We start from the raw sequence: 20,069 nt of genomic DNA on the forward strand, positions 1-20,069 counted from the left end.
GTGGAAACTATCAGCTCCGAGACCGATAATCTCCAATTATTATTGTTGTCTGATAGTCAAGGCTCAACGTCAATTGACCCATATCTGTCTTTTTTTGTTTTCCAGTTCACTCTTTTTTACCTGCTGCATCCATGGGCTAAGTTGTTACGAGTCTTGCAATTCCCTTACACCACCATGCCCTCTGTCGTTGCAACTGCCTCTGCGCCTCACCTCCGCGTGTCCGCCGCAAAGAACCAGAGCGATAAGTCTTCATCGGATACTCAACCATCGACGAGAATTCCACCCCCGGAGCAGTCGGCGGTCGAAGATCAATTCTTCTGGACCTATACTGAAGAGCCTCATCGGTCGAGGCGGCAGGCGATCATCAAGGCTCATCCAGAGGTAGGTGTCCTCTTTGTTAAACAACACCAGCCAGCTTGCTAACCTTGTATCAATATTTCTAGGTAACCAAGCTCTGCGGGCCTGAGCCTCTCACTAAATATGTCGTTCTGGGCGTTGTTACCCTTCAGATTTGCTGCGCATATCTCCTGCGCGATACATCATTCTTTTCATGGCGATTCTGGGCAACGGCGTATATAATCGGGGCAACTGCAAACCAGAATCTATTCCTTGCGATCCATGAGATCTCGCATAATTTGGCCTTTCGTTCAGCAATGGCCAATCGGCTGTTGGCAATCATCGCCAATCTTCCTATCGGGCTCCCATATAGTGCCGCCTTTCGAGTATGTGGTTTCTGAAACTCCAAACCGTGACACTGATCCACTGAGCAATGGTGTAAAAGAAACGCGGACCTGCTGACATTTTGTCTGTCTCTCTCTACAGCCATACCATCTCACACATCACAAATCCCTCGGCGTCGCAGGTCTCGACACCGACCTCCCCACCGCCGTTGAAGCTTTCTTCCTAGACTCCCTCCTGGGCAAGGCATTCTTCTGTACCTTCCAGATATTCTTCTACGCCGTCCGCCCGATGTTCATCTACAGTCCTCCATTCACCTACATCCACCTACTTAATCTCATGACTCAACTCTCCTTCGACTATGCCCTCACCAAGTTCTGCGGCGGCTCGCTCCAGCCAGTACTCTACCTGCTCCTCAGCTCCTTCCTCGCCGGCTCTCTCCATCCTTGTGCCGGCCACTTTATCGCCGAGCACTACTTCTTCTCCCGGGTGGAGAGTGGCGGCACAGAAAGCATTGAAGAGCAGAAGGAAATGCGGGCGAACGGCGGAACCAGCAAGCAAAAGCAGCAACCGCACCCTCTGGACTCCCTTCCGCCACCAGAGACATACTCCTACTATGGGCCCCTCAACATCCTGACATACAATGTCGGCTTGCACAACGAGCACCACGATTTCCCGGCCATCCCGTGGACGAGGCTCCATGAACTTCACCGCATCGCGAAAGAGTTCTACGAGCCGCTCCCCTGCCACCGCAGCTGGGTCTGGGTCATCTGGACGTTCATTCTGGATAAGAATGTGGGCATGTGGTGCCGTGTCAAGAGAGCGCAGGGCGGTCGTCTCGTTGGTGGAGGCGGAAATGGCCGAGCGGGGGAGGGGATATCTGCTGCTTCGGCCGGAATCGACGAAGGGGGAGATGGTTGGAAGGAAAGCGAGATTCAGAATTGATTTCTGAAGTACCTATATCATCAAGTGTAGTTTCGACAAGAACTCTTTCCAAGTTATGTGGACGTGAAAGGGTCGAGTGGAGCCACTTCATTTGGCAACAACTTCCGAAAAACAGTGTACATCTATTTAGGGCCCAGTTACTCCACATTCAGAACGACTGTCTTACATAGATTACAAGAGATAAATAAATACTGAAAATCTGACAAGCAAGGCATCTGCAATGAAGGAGTTTTTGAAGAAACATTCATTGGCATTTCAGTAACGTCATCATAATGTACCCGATACAGCCTGGCTATGAGCGTGTCGAGAATCGTCTAAGAAATACAATGGCTTGCTAACAGTTGGCAACTGGATGCCCGTAAAAGGAAGACCGAGACGAAGAATGAAAGATAGTCATGCGGCAAAGCCAGAAGAGCTTTAAAGGAAATTCGTATGACACAAGCGAAAGTTGCGCGTGGTATTTGATAGACAAATCCCCGTGCTCTTCCGCGAGGTACGGACAGAAATCGCTGCCATTTGCTGGATTCGTATCATAAAGGGTAACTAGGAAATCATACTTTCAAAAGGAATGGGGAGACAAAAAATGGGACAAGGCAAGCTGTAAAGGATGGAAGGCATACAAGTGCAAGCTGACGCCTTAAAAGAAAATTAGAGAGACAGGGCTCTTCACAACAGAATACAGCGGGTCTGTAAGTAATAGAAACATAGAAAAGAAAAGTCCGGACAGAAAGAGGCTGGGAAAGGCGAAAATTGATCTAGAAAAAGAAGTACGCGATCAAGAAACTTAGCAAGCAAAGCCCAGCCACGATCTGCAATGGCACACCTGCGGCGACGGGTTGGACCTGCTGTCGTTGCATCGTAGACGCTGATTTCTCGTTCTCGCCCCCAATCTTCCTCTGTCTCAATCCCTGGTCCGCAAGTCTCTCTTTGAGTTTTTCAATCTGAGCATTAGCCTCCGAAAGTTGAGTCTTCAGCTCATCAGCTGAAGCTGGGATACCCGATGTGTTTGATTTGACAGATGTGGCTGAAGTCTCATTTGAATGTTGGGCGAACGTATCCCGCTTGGGCTTCTCGCTGAAATCTGGCGGTGGGATAGGTGACGTGTCATTGGAAATTTTGGTGGAAGCCCCAACTGCAGGAGTTTGATAGTTCGCAGCAGGTGACGTATAGGAAGGGGGTTCTTCTTCGGGTGCACTCTAGAATTGGGAGTTAGTCATGAGTGATCTAGGAATTGATAATTGATATGCGACAAGGGGGCGCACAATTCCGTTTGTCTCCTTCCCCTGCTCGCCATTTGAGGACTCTGCAGGCAGCCAGTTCACACGGATCTTGCGCTCCTGGATGGAGGATTTTGAAGCTTTCTCGAACTAAATAGCTATTAGAAAGTATGGCAGGGCAACTTGCAGCAAGGGACAGACGAACAATCGAAGAAACATTGGAGAACTCCATGTCACCAGTCACGGCGACGGTCTGAACCAGGAACTTGTCTTTGCATTTGGCATCAGGCGCAGGCTCTTCCTTCATCGCCTGAAGTAACACTGTTCGACTGATCAGCACTCCCGCCAAGGGCTGAGCACTAGCTTCAAGATATGAACCAACCATGGACATCCACGTTCTTGCCAGGTTCTATCCGTCCTGAATTAGGGCGAACGCAGTAGCTGGTTGACTGTCAGTCAATACTCGAGTCTGATATGCAAAGCTAGTATTCTAGAGGAGGTACGGACTGTTTCGGAGCGGTTGTTTTGACCTAACGCACACAGGCTTGTTAGTGTGCGATCATGGTAGGCTACTCTTCCCGGGGGCGCATTTGCTAAATACCTTGAAGACCACCGGCTCTGGATTAGTATTGCTCAAGTGTAGAATCTCACAGACTTCGCGATCGAAAGGGCCTGATTTCTCAGTCAGCGTATATGTTCCAGTCCCCCACAAATCCCGGGTTGGGAAGACCCACGTTTGAACCCCAACTCAGGTGGTTCCAGAAGAATGGACATTGCTGTAACGGAATAAAGGCGACTAGATGTGCGAACGAGGCAGATGAGATATGGAGAGACACTCAAATCAGGAAAAAAAAAAGGAAGTGGGTGGATTAAGCTAGTCGGTAATGTGGAGGTTGGATAAGGTAGGGGAGATCGTGAAGCGGCCAAGGGAGTAGTTTAGGTGATCACGGAGTAAGGTACGTAGCTGATTGCAATAATAATGGATCGTTTCCATATCGCAAGTCCCGCTCTGCGCTCTCATTGGTGCTTGTCTGCTGATTAATCAGCAACGTTTGGCTCAAGTCAGGTGATGTCATCACAGGTGCCTTTACGATCAACGGCATATTTTAACTGCTCAGAGGTATGACCTGGGCAAATCTAAAGTGTCGGCCTCTTCACTAACTAAGTCTTCGAACTCATAATATCTTTGTGCTTGGGCCTCATAGAACGGATACATACGTCGATGCTCGATCTGTACGTTCTGGTTCTGTTGACAGCGTGGGGATCCACAGGCCGAGATCCTCGAAACATTCCGATCGTGAACCAAAGGAAGCCGATTTGTTTATCAGGAATGAGGACATGACACATGTATGGATGTGGCATCCTTTCACCGGAGAAATAATCCTTTTCAGAGCAGAGAGAAATCCTGAATCCTTGTACTCTTATAGTGTCGGGGATATTGATGTGACATTGCAAGTCAGATTTTCACTGCATCAGTCTTGTTCAATCTCTATTAAGAGACAACAGTGTCATCGGAAATAACTAGATATCTTCCTTCGAGCTATCACGGGACCAGTGGCTCCGTATGGAATGGTCGGCGAAGTGAGACAGCCCTTTCGATACAATAAGAAGACCAACATTCATGGTCTGAACTGGGCCGATAGCTGGCTAGTATCCCTGTCGACGGTTGTCTATTCAGTAACCATCTTCCCTAGATGCTTCTTCTTGCCCAACTTTATCACTTATATACTACTTTGTACCCCGTTGTGGACAATCTTTCAGCATTTGTAAGTCTCTTTCCCATTGAGTTATATTACATGCGCCCTCAGTGAAAACAACACAGCTTTCATTTCTCTCATTATCTCAGCCCTAATGGGAACAAATCTTAGTTCTTTGTCAGGACGGTTATGCTGCTAGAACAGTACTAAGATGTAAGATTTCTGGTACCTAGAACTCCGCCCTTTATTAATAAAAGTGGACCATCCCGCATCTCTCACTTCGCCGCCTAAGCTCAAAGGCTGTACCTCTCTACGTCACTTGTAAACTGGCATCTATCTACCTACTGCTGTGTACAATCTCCTCTTCAGCCAACCGCAGCTTTTTCCAATCGCGCTCCGGCCCCTGAGCAGCTGCATAGACCAACCTATCTAACCTTGACATTCTCTTCTAGCATATCGGAGAAGCTTTAGGGTCTATACGGCTTGGCCTTTACTTCCGCTCCGAACTCTCGACAGCTTCCCCACGTCAGGGCATCACCTTCCTCAGAATTATCACTTCAGCTTTACGAGATGGCTACTTCAGACTTGGATCAGCTCATTGAAATGGGCTTCGATAAAGAGAGAGCGGAGCTGGCGGTGGCGAGAACCGGTGGACGTAAGGGCACCCCTCACTCCTCACCTCGTATGAAGTACTGATCTTTCCTTTCGATCAATTTCAGTCCAAGGAGCTTTAGAGTGGCTTGAGGAAAACCAAGACAAGTCGTTGGAGGAAATAAAGGCTGCTGGGTCGAAACAAGGGGAGAATGAGGAGGGGCCCGCATTGCAACCCGGTGAAGAACCCCGCAGTCTGGCTTGTAACGAATGTGGGAAAAAGTTCCGCAGCCAGGCACAGGCAGAATTTCACGCATCTAAGTCCGGGCATGTGGACTTCTCAGAGTCAACGGAGGAGATTGCACCCTTGACAGAGGAGGAGAAGAAGGCCAGGTTGGAGGAGCTCCGGCAGAGGTTGGCCGCAAAGCGAGCGGTACAGACTGAGCAGGATAAACTAGATCAGAAAAGGAATGAGGTGAGGGCATTCTGCCAGCCCCGTTCAACATCACCTACTGATAGTTTCGGTACAGGAAATCCGACGGAAGAGCACCAAAGAATCGCAAGACATCAAGGAAGAGCTGCAGAGAAAACAGATGATGAAGGAAGCGGCCAAGAAGAAGCAAGAGAAACTGGAGGAACTTGAAGCCAAGCGTCGCATTAAAGCCAGGATCGAAGCGGATAAAGAAGAGCGGAGACTGAGAGCTGAGCGGGAGAAAGCCGAGCGTGCCGGCATGGCACCTCCTGCACAACAAGCTGCTCCAGCGCCTACAACCTCGGGACCTGTTGCTTCCAAGCCCGCAGCTGCTTACACTGAGACTCGACTGAGATTCCAGACGCCCAAGGGGAATGTCATGAAAACAATGCCCGTCACTACTACCTTGTTCGAAGTTGCCGCAGCCTTGCAACAGGAGGACGGCATTGAGGTGCAAAGCTTCGTGCAAAACTTTCCCAGAAAAGTATACGACGCCGAATTCTTTGGTGAGTCTCTAAAAGACCTTGGACTTGTTCCCAGCGCCAGCCTTATAGTCCAGTGATTGTGGTATTGGACTCGGTGAAGCTGGCCGCCTTAATCAGGCTGCAACCACTTTGCACGTTGATTACGATATTAACGCAGACAATTACTATCCAACCAAGTCTACTGCGTAAAAATTGAAGTAATAGATATCCAGACACGCAACTACCAATCAGTGAATTGAGCGCTGGGCCAGTAATTGTATTCATGAGTGTGATCACGTGATGTCGCGACATGTCCGTGTTGCCTGACGCGTCTCATTACCTCGTGCTCTTCATCATTGTATACTCATCAGTCTCATTGCCTCATCGTCCTGCTCGACAGAGCATAAATACGCGCGGGCTTCAATGACCTGATATTTCGCAGCTTATTCATATCACCGAATTATGCCCGCGTAAGTTAATATGTGATACTCTATTCGTATTGTTATGCCCATGACCAAAACTAATCGCGACTTACTGCAGTGTCGGCGACCAACACCGCAGTGGTCCAGTATGCGTCATGATGCCAAATTCGACAGGAAACATGTCCGGCAACCCATTTGAAGAGCCGCCTCGGCGGATCAGCGAGTATACAGCGCAGGAAATTGCTACGCTCCAAGCACGCCTAGATAAGAAATTGGGCCCTGAATACATCTCCTCGAGGCCTGGCGCCGCGGGACAGAAGGTGCACTATCTATCCGCGGATAAATGCATCAATCTTGCCAATGAGGTGTTCGGCTTCAATGGCTGGTCGAGTTCAATACAGAATATTCAGATTGATTTTGTATGTTCGATGAAACGGATCAGAACGCGTTCGGGCGGTGGTTGGGAGAAATTGCTAATGGATGCTTCGTGACAGGTTGAGGAAAGTCAAAATACTGGGAAGATCAGCTTGGGGCTATCGGTCATCGTGAGGGTAACACTGAAGGATGGTACTTACCATGAAGTATGTGTTCACGGTTGCGTACTTCATACGGTTGCCCTTACTAACTGGTCTGGATCAACTCAGGACATCGGTTACGGTCATATTGAGAATTGCAAAGGAAAGGCTGCTGCTTTTGAAAAGGCCAAGAAAGAAGGAACTACTGATGCACTTAAACGTGCATTGAGAAATTTTGGCAACGTTCTGGGTAACTGCATTTACGACAAGGATTATGTTGCGAAAGTCACCAAAGTGAAAGCCACTCCTGTATGTTGCTAACCTCGGCATGATACTCGAACAATGTCTTGTTCTGACGAACCTATAGGCGAGATGGGATGTTGACGAACTTCACCGGCATCCTGACTACGCACCGATAAAGAAGGAGCCTGTTCTACCAAAACCCGTCCCAGAGGATGACGACCTCCCTCCTCGTCTACCAAATGCTGGGAATACTACAAGTACAAATGATACTGCTGTGTTTGATGGCGATGGGGAGTTTGGAAGTAAGCAAAACAGGCCGTGTTTATTTCTTCTGTTCATTCAGGGCTAATGAATTTAGGTGATCTCTTTGACGAGGCTGATTTCGGAGTCACGGCCTCTGGAAACCCTGATGAGATAGTGCTGGAACTAGAAACCCAAGCAAAACCACAACCGCCGACTCCTGTAAAGACAGGCCATCAGGGGAATTTTCACCGCCCAAACGCGGCAGTCGTGACACCTTCTAGGCCAGAAAGGCCATTCAACCAAACAGTCAACAACAGACAACCTTCCGTTCCGCCCACTCTCAATCAAAGACACAATCCTGCCCTGCAAAACCAATATGTCGGACAAAGGCAACCTGTCCCGCAAGGACAACAGCAGAACTTTCAAAACAGCAGGATGGCACCCCCTGATCAACCAAGGACTAGCCAAGATTCAAACTTGCCGGGCGCTGCAGGCCAAATGCCTATCAAGCGAGAATTTGACGCTAAAGCTCAGGATACTGCTCCCCCGGCCAGTTCACCCTCTATTCCGCCCGCCTCATTCTTTTCAGCTCGAGCAGTAGATTTGTTGCGGGAAAACCCACATACTGCTGTGAATGCTCCCCAATTCGATCCCCACGCCGAAAGTCCCTCGATCCGCAAGACAGCAGGCGTCGATCATAGCAAGAGTGTCCCGATATCGAAGCCAATGCTTGCGGGAGCCTCGCCAGCTTCGAACAATACGCGCGACTTTATCAATCCTTCCACGGACATGCATCGAAAAATTGGCGCCCCTGGTAGTACTGGCAGTCCAATGATGAACCGGGGTCAGACGACTTCATCATACCGCCCACTGACTCGGCAAAATCTCGATCCAAAAGTCGCTGCAAGCAACGCAGCTGCAAACAGAGCCGGATTTGGACCACCCAACGTTAATGGGAAACGACCGCCTTTAAGTGACGTGACGAATGCATCTGTCTCTGGCAGCAGCGGGCCTGCTTCAGCAGTCAATGCCAATGATCCCAAAAGACCCAAGATTGATGGAAATTCAACGCCGGCCTTACCGCCGCAGCAGCAACAGCAGCAACAGCAGCAATAGAGTATACTTGGTCTTTCACGCTCATTATTTTCGCTTACCTCCTCGTTGTCATTTTAGAGGATTTGTTGAGTAGCCGGCGTTTAGGCGATAACGGCATAGTTACTGGGACGGCAGATTAGCATTTGATCATTGCTTGATGGTTACAGCTAGATCTGCATCTTCATCTTTATCTTTGGGCACTTGCCGTCCGTTTGACCGGCCTTCAGGGCGGAATGACTTACAATGAGCATTAAATGATTGCTTGACTCCGAACAAGGAAAGGACTGATGGATGCGCCCTGCATCGTTTGCTTGCCGTCAAGGATCATTCAAGCATGAATCATATATAGCCCTTAAGCCTAAGATGGCAAGAATTAGCCCCTTTTTCTGCATGTTCCACTTTCTCAATCACAGGGCTCGCGCCAGGGAGAGCTATCAGACAGCATCAGGCGACGGTCTAACGGACTCGACGAGGCATTGCAAGCCTTAGTCACTACCTTTGCAGACGAACAGATTCCATTATTAGTCCGAATACATCAAGTAACTGTACGCAGTGTAACACCGCCATATAGTCAAAATGCTTGTGCTCTAATGTAGAATGTATCGGTTGAGTACTCTTGTCGCCACTCATCTTGCCTACATACGATGGGGCACGAGAAAGGAAGGTGCTCTCGAAAGGACAAAGAAGTAGAGGTGCTAAAAATGGTAATGACAACCATACATACATATGAGCGTTGGAGTGCTAGCTAGAGTAAGGACAGTGAGGGATAGCTACTCGTACAGATTTCACATTTGGGAGGTTCGTGACACATAATCAAGAGAAAGGGAAATAATGTAATATCGGTCGGAGAAGACAGTCGGACGAAGCAAATCACGGCTGTGTGCGATGATCAACGTAGTGGTTTTTGAGTCTCAGAGCTTGCCCATCTCGAGCCCAGAAGGCCACTAGACTTGCGATTCTCAGGTGCTGCAACAGTAGGCTTTTGCACCACGAGGGTTGTGTGGATCGAGCCTCTGAGGCCCCCCAATGTTGAGGGGCTCAGACTTTTCATGACCGTGGGATTCTCTTGCACGTTTGGAGCATGCATGGACCGTTGCAATGCATTCACCTGCGAAATAGCGCTCACCTTCGGAATAGCTTTATGCACCGCTTTGACTGCCTTGGGCACAGGAGTAGGAGTAGATGGGCCTGAGTCTGAATTTGACTTCACACCATTAGATCCAGTCCCTGGCGCAGAGGTTGCCAACCCGACAGGTCTCGGAGAAGGTTCATAGATACTGCACGACGCACTAGTGGATTTGGCAGATTCCGAGTTCGATGTTCCATGCGTGTTTATGCTTTCGGGGACGGAAGGTCTTGCTCTAGGCACAGTAAGGGCTTGTGGCATTGTTGGTGTCAAGAATCTCGGACGAGTATTATCCGGCTCTAGACAAATGAGGCGTCAGCAATGATTAGGTAGAGATCACAAATATAAGAATACATACCCTTCAACGCGTTCTTATCTGACAATAATGCTTCGTTCCCATGTGTCTTACCGTTGAGTCTTCCCCTACCGGGCAATAAATGATCACCAAAGATATGATTCTCACTGGCCTGACGTCCGCGCGGAGGGAGCTGAGATGTGAATCGTGAAGAAACGGAAGCAGTCGAATCAATAAGCATATGATCTTGACTATTCTGGCGAGAATGTTGTGACTGTCCAGTTCGTGACTCGGAGGTTGTTGAGCTTGGAGGGCTAGGCTTAGTATCTCGCCAGCCACAGAAACTGGGATTCCTGGCAGCAACCGTTGGGACGAATTCCTTCGCTTGCACATTGAATTTAGACGGACTAGGTGTGTCCTCGGAACGCAGACTAAGTCTACTATTGCCTTCCTCAACAGGAGCTTTCACAGGAGCAGAACAGACCGACGGTGTGGGGGGGGATATCTTGGAATGTTTTCCTTCCACGGCTGTTTTAGCTTCCGTTACCCCAGGTTTGTGAGATGAGAGAATTTCCTGTCGCTTTCCGACAGTCTGTGAGGCAGTCTGCTGCACCGTTCGTTGGTGCAAGGAAAGTATCTCTTTGAGCTCTTGTTCGTACTTCCTGAGAGCTTGCAAGTCCATATCTCGGAGAGGCTCAGGCACATGGTGGCGCAATGTTTCCTCCACAAATTTGCAAAGGCGTGCGAGCTTTTCTCGGAGGGCAGCTAGATCAGATGGTGTACCGTCAGGCGTAGAGGTCATCGTATCCTCACTGCTTTCCCCGATCCTTGGGCTGGAAGAGTTCCTCGAACCCACTGGCTCAGTCTTAATGAAAGAGTATATCTGCGTTTCTGGCCGCGATTCTGGCCTCGAAAGAAGACTTTGTGCAACATTTGCTTGAAAATTGATGCCTTCCAAATCTTGCAGGGCTGGGCTCATCGACAAACTATCTTCCGTGCCCGGAAGACTCTTCCTTGGAGGAGTGGAATTGAAGTCAAGGAGAATTCCAGTCTTCCCCTCGGCTTGGACATTAGCAGAGTAGAGATCTTTGCTCTGGACGATTGTAGTTGAGCCGGACGGCGGTGTTGAGACATCAACAAGCGCGTTGTCTTGGTTTTGCTTTCCAACTTGAGCTTTGTCGTCTGATTGTTCGGAGGTGGATTTGACGTGCTGCGGTCTCCCTTGCTGTGGAGATTGTAGTCTGCTGGGCTCAAACCGCTGGTTTCTTTCACTCGCTGTATGAGCTGCCTGGGCTATGCTTACCCGAGATGTTTGATCATTATTAGAGGACACAGGCGTAGCGACTGCCACTGAGTCCGCGTCTGAACGGAAAGAAACGATGGAGTCCTCGTACGCTCGGCCCGCATTGGCCTCCTCAGGTTGGTTGATAGATTGGGGAGTTTCGTGATCAACGGCCCCTGTGACTTCAGTCTGTTCAGAACCCGTGGTACGAACAGTTATTGGGACATTCGAAGCCCTCCCATTGACCAGACAACCGCGCGCGATAGAAAGGAAGTCTTCAGGAGGGCTGAGGACTCTTGACCAATCGGTGTTAGCACTATTGCACAATGTCAGATTGTGTCCAAGGCTCGGTGGATGTTGAACTTACGTAGGCCGTCTAGTTTTGAGAAAAACGAGGTCTCTTTTCGCGCCTTCTCGGAAGAGTCAATCGGTAGCTTTCTTTCAAGCTCGCAGAGGCTTGTACTTACCACCTTTAACAACTGTTTGCGACTTCGAGGCAGATACATCCCTACCCTTCTTCGGCGGCTCATTATTGATATCAAGAGCAGGATCCTGCAGGTGCTTCCTGGCGTGAGGGGACTGGACCACATGGTTGCCCAGCTTTGCGACGGCGCCTTGGTGTGTGACTCTTGTCTGAGCGCTGGTTGTGGGTTAGGCCAGATTCACGGGCTTGCTAATGGGATCAGTGGCTTACTTTGGCGAGGTCTGCTTTGTTTCACGACCTCTTGTACCGATGACACCACCGCCACGGCCGGTTGTTTTGGAGCCTCTCGTTGATGCAGAGCGGCCGCTCGGAGCACGGCCCGCAACCTGAGGGAAACTATCATTCTTCTTGGTGGTTGTTGAGTAAGACTGGCCACCACTCCCTTCTATCACGGCGCGCAGTCCAAGACGGTGGCTCTGGCCGTTCAGAAGATGGTCTAAAGGCTCTTGATCAGCCGGGTCGCCTAAATCCTTGTGTGCATCTTTCTCAAATCTTAGCCAATAATCAGGATAATTTTTTAATGTAGTGAGAAACTCACTTGCCCAAGCGTTAAGGCGTGCTTGATTCGCTTGGGCCAGACGCGCAGCGTCTGATCCAGCAACATATATCATTCGCGCGGCTTCGATATCCTCCAAGCGAATATTCTTGAACTTCTTGGTGTCAACAGTCGAGATATACTCTCTTCTAAGCGTCCCAAGGTCCTCCTATATACAATTCAGTGTTAGTCAGACTCTCCTACAAGCATCTTATGACGGTATCAATAAGGCACAATTATCTTACCATTTGAAGCCTCTTCAGGCGCTCGATTGCCTCTTCGTCCATGATGACTTGCTCAGATCTGCAAGATATGAACGTACGAGAATGGAAATGTGTAAGCAAAAGTGCAACAGACGTATGTTTCCAGAGTCAGAGACGATGAAGAGAATGAGTGAATGTAGCAAAGCACCACAGGGGAACAAACAGAGGGCCCACTCTCTGTTGATAAGAATCGAAATGAAGTCAAGATGCAAGTAGCGGAAGATCTTCTAGTTGTCAGTTCAGAGTCAGAAGATACCTGAAGGTCAACAAAAACTCTTCCAATGTCTAGTGGGAGTCTGTAGGAAAGGTGACTATCCCCTTCATGATTATGGCAGTTTGGGAGTAAACCGAGGTAAGGGAACAATGAACTGCTTCATAAACCAGAGAATTGTGCAGGGAAAACAAAGAGGGAGGGGAGTGTGAGAGAAAAGAGAAGTAAAATAACAAAGAAGAAATTGTGTTGGGAATGTTCAGTGGTTTGTTGCTACGGCGTCAAGTGCAAACGCAACTAGTGGACTGAAACGGAAGGACTCTACTGATTGTATGTAGACCGCTGTGTCTCTCTGATCATAGTCTCAGTTCAGAAGCAGTTGAACAAGGATTAGTGTTATACTCAGAGCATCCCAGATCACATCAGACTCCAATAGAGCCTTCAAAGGTGATGTGTCAAAGAATCAGCTTCACGGTATCTGGAAGGAAAGAATACCTGAAACTGGAGACTCTTCAAAACTACAACGAGGCCCTTCCTGGCATGTCGGTATCTCTCATCAGTAAGAGTTCAGTTTATTTGAAAGTAATTCGTGTATATGTACAACGGTCCCAAGACTGAGAGAGACGTCTATGGGCCGATCAAAGGTGCAATCATATATTTAGACAGGCATTACTACTTGCTAAGCACTGCAAGTCCTCGTGCCACCCTCATCTACGCAGCGAATTTCTCCTGTTAGCGGATCTGACCTCAAGAAGATCAACGTCAAGGGCCCAAACTCACTGCTTATCATCTTTGCAACAGCTTGCAACAGGCTGACTCCCATAACTGTGATACCAAAGGCGATACACAGATATGCGGGAACCTTAGATTTCCAACTCGCATTGCTTAACTTCACGTAACAAAGCGGAGGAAATATGTACGCCAAAGCAGCTGCACTTGTTGCGCCAATGAGCTCGAATACAGCCCCAAGATCACAGGTGAACAAGGCCATGGCCATAGCTGTCACCACCAGAGATGTCGTGAATATTAAGTGTCGATTCATGTTGAAAGGTTCGTCGGGAAAGTAGTAGGTCGTCATGACCGACCGGCAAACAAAGGCTTCAAGGGGCAGCGTTGTAAGCATATTCAGGCCAAAGCAACTGCAGACAATTTGATGTTAGGTTAAGCAAGGGTTGTTAGTCGTATGGAAGAGGTCTTACAGCCGCGCGATGTTGACCATTATATTATCAGAAGGGAAGTTGTTGAGCACATTGCCTTGGGTCTTGGATCCGAAGAAGAGGAAGCCTGAGACACCCATAGCCAAGCACATACAAAGGGAGACGGCGGTTGAGTAATGGGTTACTTTTGCGAAGCGATCCATGGTTGGCTTCTTGAGAGAACCATAAATCAAGAGACTATTGTGGTCTTTGGACGGTCAGTTAGGGTCTTGCGGATTATGTATATGCGGTGGGCGACATACGGCAAACGAAGGCTATGGTCGGTTAGACACTAGAACTTCAGGTTCTCTGGACAAGGCAAACTTACCGAAAGATATCACTCCCACGGCCTGGAAGAAACCAGAGTTTATAAAAAGTAGGCTCTTCACCTCGCCACGAGATTCTGAGGGAACTCGGAATCCCTGGGTAATTACAGCAACGACAATCACCAACATACTTATGAGCGCTAACGCAGACGCCTTAGCCAGCTGCTGCATTGTTAGCCTCGGAAATGTTCGTCCGCTGCATAGAGAGTATTAGAATCGCACCTTGGCAATGTCCCGGTACAGAGATAATGGGTATGAGACTCCCAGGACAAAAAGAACAATGATAGCTCGCCTATCCGTAAGGAGCCAGAGGAAGGACATCTCTCGAAGAGAAGGAAATACAGAGCTGAAAACATGCGGTATAGTATCACCCACAATTATGCAGAATGCAATCATACCACCAAAGGCAAAAGCCCACTGAGCGACGGAGATCGCAATGAGACCACTCTTCCCGAAACAATGCTGCATCGTTGCTTGGAAGGAATCCGCGCCGCTCAATTTAGAATTGACCACAATCAAGCGAATTGTCCAATCCACTGCGACTGTGAGCGCGCATAAGAGTAAAACTCCCATTGTCATGCCCGCCTGCCGAAGCGCATAGGGTTGTCCGATGATACCAGCTCCAATAATGCTGTTGGCCATATTCATGAAGGCCATCCGCATTCCGCTCCTCGGCCTCGCGTTCTCAAGGTGATCCTCAGGGAAGAAATCATCGGAGGTCGCAAGGGTTACACTGGGCGCCTCTATATCCGTCAAAAGAGGAACCATCTGACCTCTGCCATTTCTTCCCGATCGGCTTGCATTTGGCCGCGCATAATCCTCCTCCTCCAGCCACGAGTCCTCCGAGTCGCGAGAGCGTCCGTTCGGGAGACTTTCCTCTTCCGATTCTTCCTCAATATCAAACCGAACACGATTCATTGTACGAGGGCGACGTTGCCCATCCGGAGCAGGCTGAGAGATTGACGATCGATACTGGTGCGAACCAGGAGGAGCAGAAGGGGAGATCAGGGGAGGACTGTTTGGAAGGGGATGGGTTGGCCGATCGGTTTCTTTGCTCGAAGATCCCGAGAGCAACGATTGAGATTCTCCTTCATCTGGACCATAATGGTCAAGTAATAGAGATTCCCGTCCTTCATCCTCTTTCATTGCTGAATTTGAAGCTCATGGTAACCTCACCTTTTTACCAACCGATCATCGTTTGGGGCCAGGTAACCACAAAGATCACACGTGATGGCGCTTATCGATAAGCAAACAAAGAAAGACCACAGCCAATCACAGCTACAAGTTATACTTGCATGTCACATCTACTAAACATTTGGGCCATGTTTGATCTACGTTTTTTCTAATATTAGACAGACCAGGTTGAATGGAAAGTAAGTATGTGCTGGATCCATGGACTTCTTTTTATGAAAGTTATTAAATCATCTACTGTGCTAAACATAAATCAAATTCCCAACAATCAGTGTTACAGCCCTACTGCAATGAGTATATCATGGTCCGATTGCAGTAGTATATTTATTGAATGCAGTAAATACCAGTAAAACAAAACAATGAGTTGCTCTGGTAGATACTGACATTTTAAATGTACCTGACCAGGATAGCAGCTGTATGTCTCCGCATTTGATAAGGTAATGCAAACACCCCTGCGTGAAGAACCGAAGGCTAAGGTAAAGCACACAGAAGACTTGCCAATCCAGTCCCTTCTTACTGCTCGGAGAATCATCAGTCACTGCTGAAAGCATCAAATCATCATTTACCATGACCCTGGTTATTGGCCTAGGGCAAGATACAATCCATCTCTCCCACTCGAACTCAGATTTGTCTCTGATGCTACGTGCGTCGCTGGACATATCTCTCTCAGGAAATCTGAATTCTGGACGCCCTGGGGATCTTGATAAACTGATAAATTCTGGATTGATATGGATATCCCAATCACCAGAAATTAAAATGCATGTCGTCGTCACTACCAGATCTCATTTCTCCGAGCCAGTTCCATCTTTCATCTCTCACGTAGGGGATATAATTCGCAAGTCAAAAGTACGTTATCACGGGCCAAGAACCCAGAACCACTTACACAGGGCTGTGATCGACCGATCTACTGACAGACACCCTGCAGCTCTGGTCAGATTTGGACCTTGCTGTCCTACTCCGAAGCTGCGACCGTTTGTCCGGATCGGACAATTCAACGACCATCAAGCTTTCCTTTGGATTGCGAAGAAAAGCTGGACGGCCGTCAACAAACAGATTCCTACGAGTACCAATATCGGCGCAACACGACGGGGATGCTGCTCCTCCTGCGAATATTCACACAGCATACTTGTCTACGATAAACGTATTCCTTGAAGTCTACGACTCGAACAAAGTCAGACAGGAATACTTCCAATTAGCGCCGAACCTGCCAATCTCAGTACCTCCCAAAACATTTATAGCCAATCCCAAGCAATGGAGTACAATAGAAGGCCTACAAGGCTTTCCGAAGCTTCCTGTGACGCAAACAGACTGTGTAGACGAATTCATGGACAGCAGCACACGGTTGTTCTTGGAGGAGCTTGGGGATATGAAAGACGACTACCGAATGGAGGAAGACCCTGATCGTCAGATTTACAACGAGCTTGATCAACTGTTCAGGAAAGGCTTTCGATCGCTCATAGTCGATAGATGTCGGCAGAGTGATACAGGCACTCAGAGCTCAGGAGACAGGGTTCTCCAACCCCTGTCACGCATTGTGCCTTCGGTGTTCAGCTTAGGCTACCGTGAGGTACTATTCCTGATTGGCTTTCACCAAGAAGGGTACATATAACTGACACGCATGTCTCCATCCACAGGCCATGAACCAGCGATCCCACTTGATTCCGTCCATCGCGAAGTCCCTAGCTTCAGTTCTGAAAACGTCAAGAAATCCGACTTTACAAAGCAGACTTAACGATCTTCAAGCTTTGCATAATTCTCAAACAGAAGCGTCTCAGACACCGAGGTCGACCGACTTTAGAGCAGCAATGCAGACTGCCCTCTGGAAGATTGCCCAGAAGCAACTATATGATCCCCGCGCTTCGCGAAAATTGAGTGCATCAGATGCTGTGACTACTTCCGCCGATGATCTTAGAGGAGCTGAAGAGGATCTTTTGTCAGAAGTAGGCATGGATGACTTTCACGATGATCTGAACAGTGAAAATCACGAGATATACGACTCCGATTATTATTTGGGAAGCAACTCCGAGGACCAGGAGCTCATGGAGGAAGACGAGACGAACTCCGTCTTATCCTTTGATGGAAATTATTCACACCATTCAATTGATATGCTGGGGCATGGGGATACCAAACTTGATCGAATTTGGGAAGACCAGACAATACTTGACCATACCCAGACTAAAACCACAATATCCGTGTTCAATCTTTCTGAGCAACTCTCCTGCCACCTTTCCATAAGTGATGGCGAGATGCTGGCATCGGACTGCTTTGAAGATGAGTCTACGAGCCCACAACTTCTTCCCTATAGCTCTAGCTTCTCGGGGACTTGTGAGACTTCCGATGAGGACTGTGACCTGATGCTGTGTGACCACAATTGGGTTCTATAATCTGTAATAACAGGCTGTCGAGCTGCAGGGTATCTATCTGCATGAATGACCTTCTACAGTATATACATTATCAACTACATAGCGTTACAACAAATTGACACGTTTCAAATAGGCCTAATAGGCTGCGTTCACAATCAAGAGGATCCAACTTCAGCCAAAGAGATTGGGTACTCGTTGTGTTCTATTAGAATAATAAGAGAAGATACCAGTGCAGCCATCGATTATCCATCTATTCTCAGACAAAGTAAGAGAAACCCACACCTGAATTAATTCATAACATTAGCCCGAATTACCGTTCATTCGCAACACCATACACCGAACACGCCACTGTAGCATCAGTCAATAAAGTGTTGGGTATCTGACAGAGAGATCACGGTCAATTATGAGTCAACATGCGCCGTCCCAATGCACCTTCGTGCTCCGTACTCCATGCGGTCAAATTGTTTCAACATCGGTACAGTAGTACCCGTCGAAGACATCCAGTCCTTCATCAGATAGTGTGATAGTCATGCAAAGTGCGCTAAGTCCATCACATAGCGTCGGACTTGTGAAATACACTGGCAGAAGAATGCCTACTGCCTCTCGGGGCGTTCTCGTCCTCGACTATTTCTTCGCGAAGCGGATTGAGCATTACACCAGCAGGCCATGAGCTTGCACCAGAAGAAACAGCGAGGGCTCTGAGTCTTGTGTCATCGAAAAGTTCAATGAATCGTTCGTCGAGGGGCCTTGATTTCGGCCACGAAAAATTAATGTATTCTTTGCGAATAGCTGGCATGTCCCAGCCCTGAACCTTCCGAAAGCAGCCGACAATGCATCCAGTCCGATGCTATCAAGACTGGTTAGTCAGGTCGAATTCGTATTATCGGCCTTTGCGCTCACCTTTCCCTTGTTGCAGTGTAGAAGAAGTGGGTGATTGGCCTTGTTGAGCATAATTTCCAGGACTCGATTCACGACATGGTCCGGAGTTCGAATCGTGGGATCCTTGTTTGCCAGGATAAGAATGCGACGATGCTCTATACCATTCTCTTTGAGAAAGACCTGGTGGTCCTGAGTGTAATCCCCTTCAACTAACGTACTATGTGGACAAGCGTAAGGAAGGGGTGATGATCTTATATGGCGGCCACTTACACAATCATCCTGAGGCCCAGCTTCTTTAGTGCTTGGAAATGCCAAGGGTGCGGAAAAGAGCTTCTATAGACTTCTTTGACAACCTCTCCGAAATTTGGAGGCAACTTTTCAGTGTGGATGATCTCCGACTCCAATGATGTTTCTCTGAGACGAGTCCTTTCACCTGGTTGACGCGGTCTAATCAGTAAAAGGCTCACTGCAAAGGCCAACAACAAACTGAAAAATGCTCACCTGCTTTAGCCCTGAGGGAGCTATTGGAAGACTTCTCACTAAGCGGCGTAGCCATCGTAATGTTTTCTTTGACATAGATGAAATTCAGGGCAGCCTTGATGCGTCTTGGTGGTCTCAACGCTCCCTTGTTTGAAGGGAACCGTCAGGCGCCTGCGATATGCCTCGAGGCAGGGGAATACAGAGCAACGAGCTTTGAGACGTGTCTACCAACCCAGGAATCTGGATACGGTAGGTTCCAGGACGGATTGTAAGAGTGTCCTCGGAAGAGACGTCAGTTCTATGGGAGAGTCCGAGGATAGAAAGTCGATGGCCCGATGAACCGGTGTTCAGTCAAACAAAAAGGCTTGAGGAGAGGCCATGATGGAGGTATTCGAGAGTGTCAGGAGACAGGATGGGAAAGCAAGAAAGAGAATAGATCAGTGAGTAGGCTATCTTCGTTATCTCGTCAATAACAACAACATAGACAGTGAGACATAGACTGTTGAAGAAGTATGGGCGGTGAGCTACTGGAGGAGGGATATCAACAGAGTGAATGGCACAGTTTGACAAAAACCGCGCTAGCACGAGCTTGACCTGCGATATCTGGCATGAAACAGCCCTATATTGAAGGCTAGGGAACAAGATCTAGAAGGCGTTCAGCAATTGCAAGTGGAAAACATGGCTACCAACTTCTGTCACAGCATATTGCTTCAACAAAGATAGCCTCATATTGAGTCCGTTATAGTCCCGGCTCAGAATATCATGGCAGGAGCAAAGAGTCACAGTTGAAGTCGCTTCTCTGCTGAATCACTTTCGTAGTGATTGGAAATGGACTGCTTTCTTTGTCAGACGATGC

The 20,069-nt window shown here is 48.4% G+C and overlaps 6 protein-coding genes across 6 annotated transcripts; 3 read left to right on the forward strand and 3 right to left on the reverse strand.

Annotated features, from left to right (window-relative positions):
* Nucleotides 1-174: 174 nt before the first annotated feature.
* On the forward strand, nucleotides 175-1,623 carry ALT_5178 (sphingolipid delta(4)-desaturase family protein; the record flags this gene model as incomplete). Its single annotated transcript, XM_033555391.1, has 3 exons — nucleotides 175-381; nucleotides 444-722; nucleotides 823-1,623. 3 exons carry the CDS (start codon nucleotides 175-177, stop codon nucleotides 1,621-1,623), a joined length of 1,287 nt encoding a protein of 428 aa, XP_033411282.1.
* Nucleotides 1,624-2,378: 755 nt separating this feature from the next.
* On the reverse strand, nucleotides 2,379-3,614 carry ALT_5179 (vesicle-associated membrane protein-associated protein C16G5.05c; the record flags this gene model as incomplete). Its single annotated transcript, XM_033555390.1, has 7 exons — nucleotides 2,379-2,819; nucleotides 2,886-2,990; nucleotides 3,046-3,161; nucleotides 3,223-3,281; nucleotides 3,348-3,370; nucleotides 3,442-3,512; nucleotides 3,575-3,614. The coding sequence occupies 7 exons, from the start codon at nucleotides 3,612-3,614 to the stop codon at nucleotides 2,379-2,381; spliced, it is 855 nt and encodes a 284-aa protein (XP_033411281.1).
* A 1,493-nt stretch (nucleotides 3,615-5,107) lies between these two features.
* ALT_5180 (RAD52 DNA repair protein RADC) lies at nucleotides 5,108-8,603 on the forward strand (the record flags this gene model as incomplete). The annotated part of the gene is made up of 9 exons (XM_033555388.2): nucleotides 5,108-5,192; nucleotides 5,257-5,603; nucleotides 5,659-6,106; nucleotides 6,507-6,534; nucleotides 6,605-6,905; nucleotides 6,981-7,067; nucleotides 7,131-7,310; nucleotides 7,369-7,546; nucleotides 7,603-8,603. The coding sequence occupies 9 exons, from the start codon at nucleotides 5,108-5,110 to the stop codon at nucleotides 8,601-8,603; spliced, it is 2,655 nt and encodes an 884-aa protein (XP_033411279.2).
* Nucleotides 8,604-9,471: 868 nt separating this feature from the next.
* On the reverse strand, nucleotides 9,472-15,446 carry ALT_5181 (uncharacterized protein; the record flags this gene model as incomplete). The annotated part of the gene is made up of 13 exons (XM_033555387.2): nucleotides 9,472-10,007; nucleotides 10,067-11,601; nucleotides 11,653-11,695; nucleotides 11,753-11,925; nucleotides 11,980-12,250; nucleotides 12,308-12,473; nucleotides 12,550-12,607; nucleotides 13,525-13,917; nucleotides 13,978-14,182; nucleotides 14,238-14,249; nucleotides 14,303-14,377; nucleotides 14,432-14,462; nucleotides 14,523-15,446. 13 exons carry the CDS (start codon nucleotides 15,444-15,446, stop codon nucleotides 9,472-9,474), a joined length of 4,422 nt encoding a protein of 1,473 aa, XP_033411278.2.
* Nucleotides 15,447-16,247: 801 nt separating this feature from the next.
* On the forward strand, nucleotides 16,248-17,875 carry ALT_5182 (uncharacterized protein; the record flags this gene model as incomplete). Its single annotated transcript, XM_033555385.2, has 3 exons — nucleotides 16,248-16,337; nucleotides 16,417-17,058; nucleotides 17,126-17,875. 3 exons carry the CDS (start codon nucleotides 16,248-16,250, stop codon nucleotides 17,873-17,875), a joined length of 1,482 nt encoding a protein of 493 aa, XP_033411276.2.
* Nucleotides 17,876-18,381: 506 nt separating this feature from the next.
* On the reverse strand, nucleotides 18,382-19,289 carry yphA (tyrosine phosphatase family protein; the record flags this gene model as incomplete). Its single annotated transcript, XM_033555384.2, has 5 exons — nucleotides 18,382-18,395; nucleotides 18,452-18,701; nucleotides 18,755-18,950; nucleotides 19,004-19,166; nucleotides 19,235-19,289. 5 exons carry the CDS (start codon nucleotides 19,287-19,289, stop codon nucleotides 18,382-18,384), a joined length of 678 nt encoding a protein of 225 aa, XP_033411275.2.
* Nucleotides 19,290-20,069: the final 780 nt, after the last annotated feature.

The sequence above is a fragment of the Aspergillus lentulus genome, assembly GCF_001445615.1.
Source record: "Aspergillus lentulus DNA, contig: Alt09, strain: IFM 54703, whole genome shotgun sequence".
Classification (NCBI taxonomy): Eukaryota; Fungi; Ascomycota; class Eurotiomycetes; order Eurotiales; family Aspergillaceae; genus Aspergillus; species Aspergillus lentulus.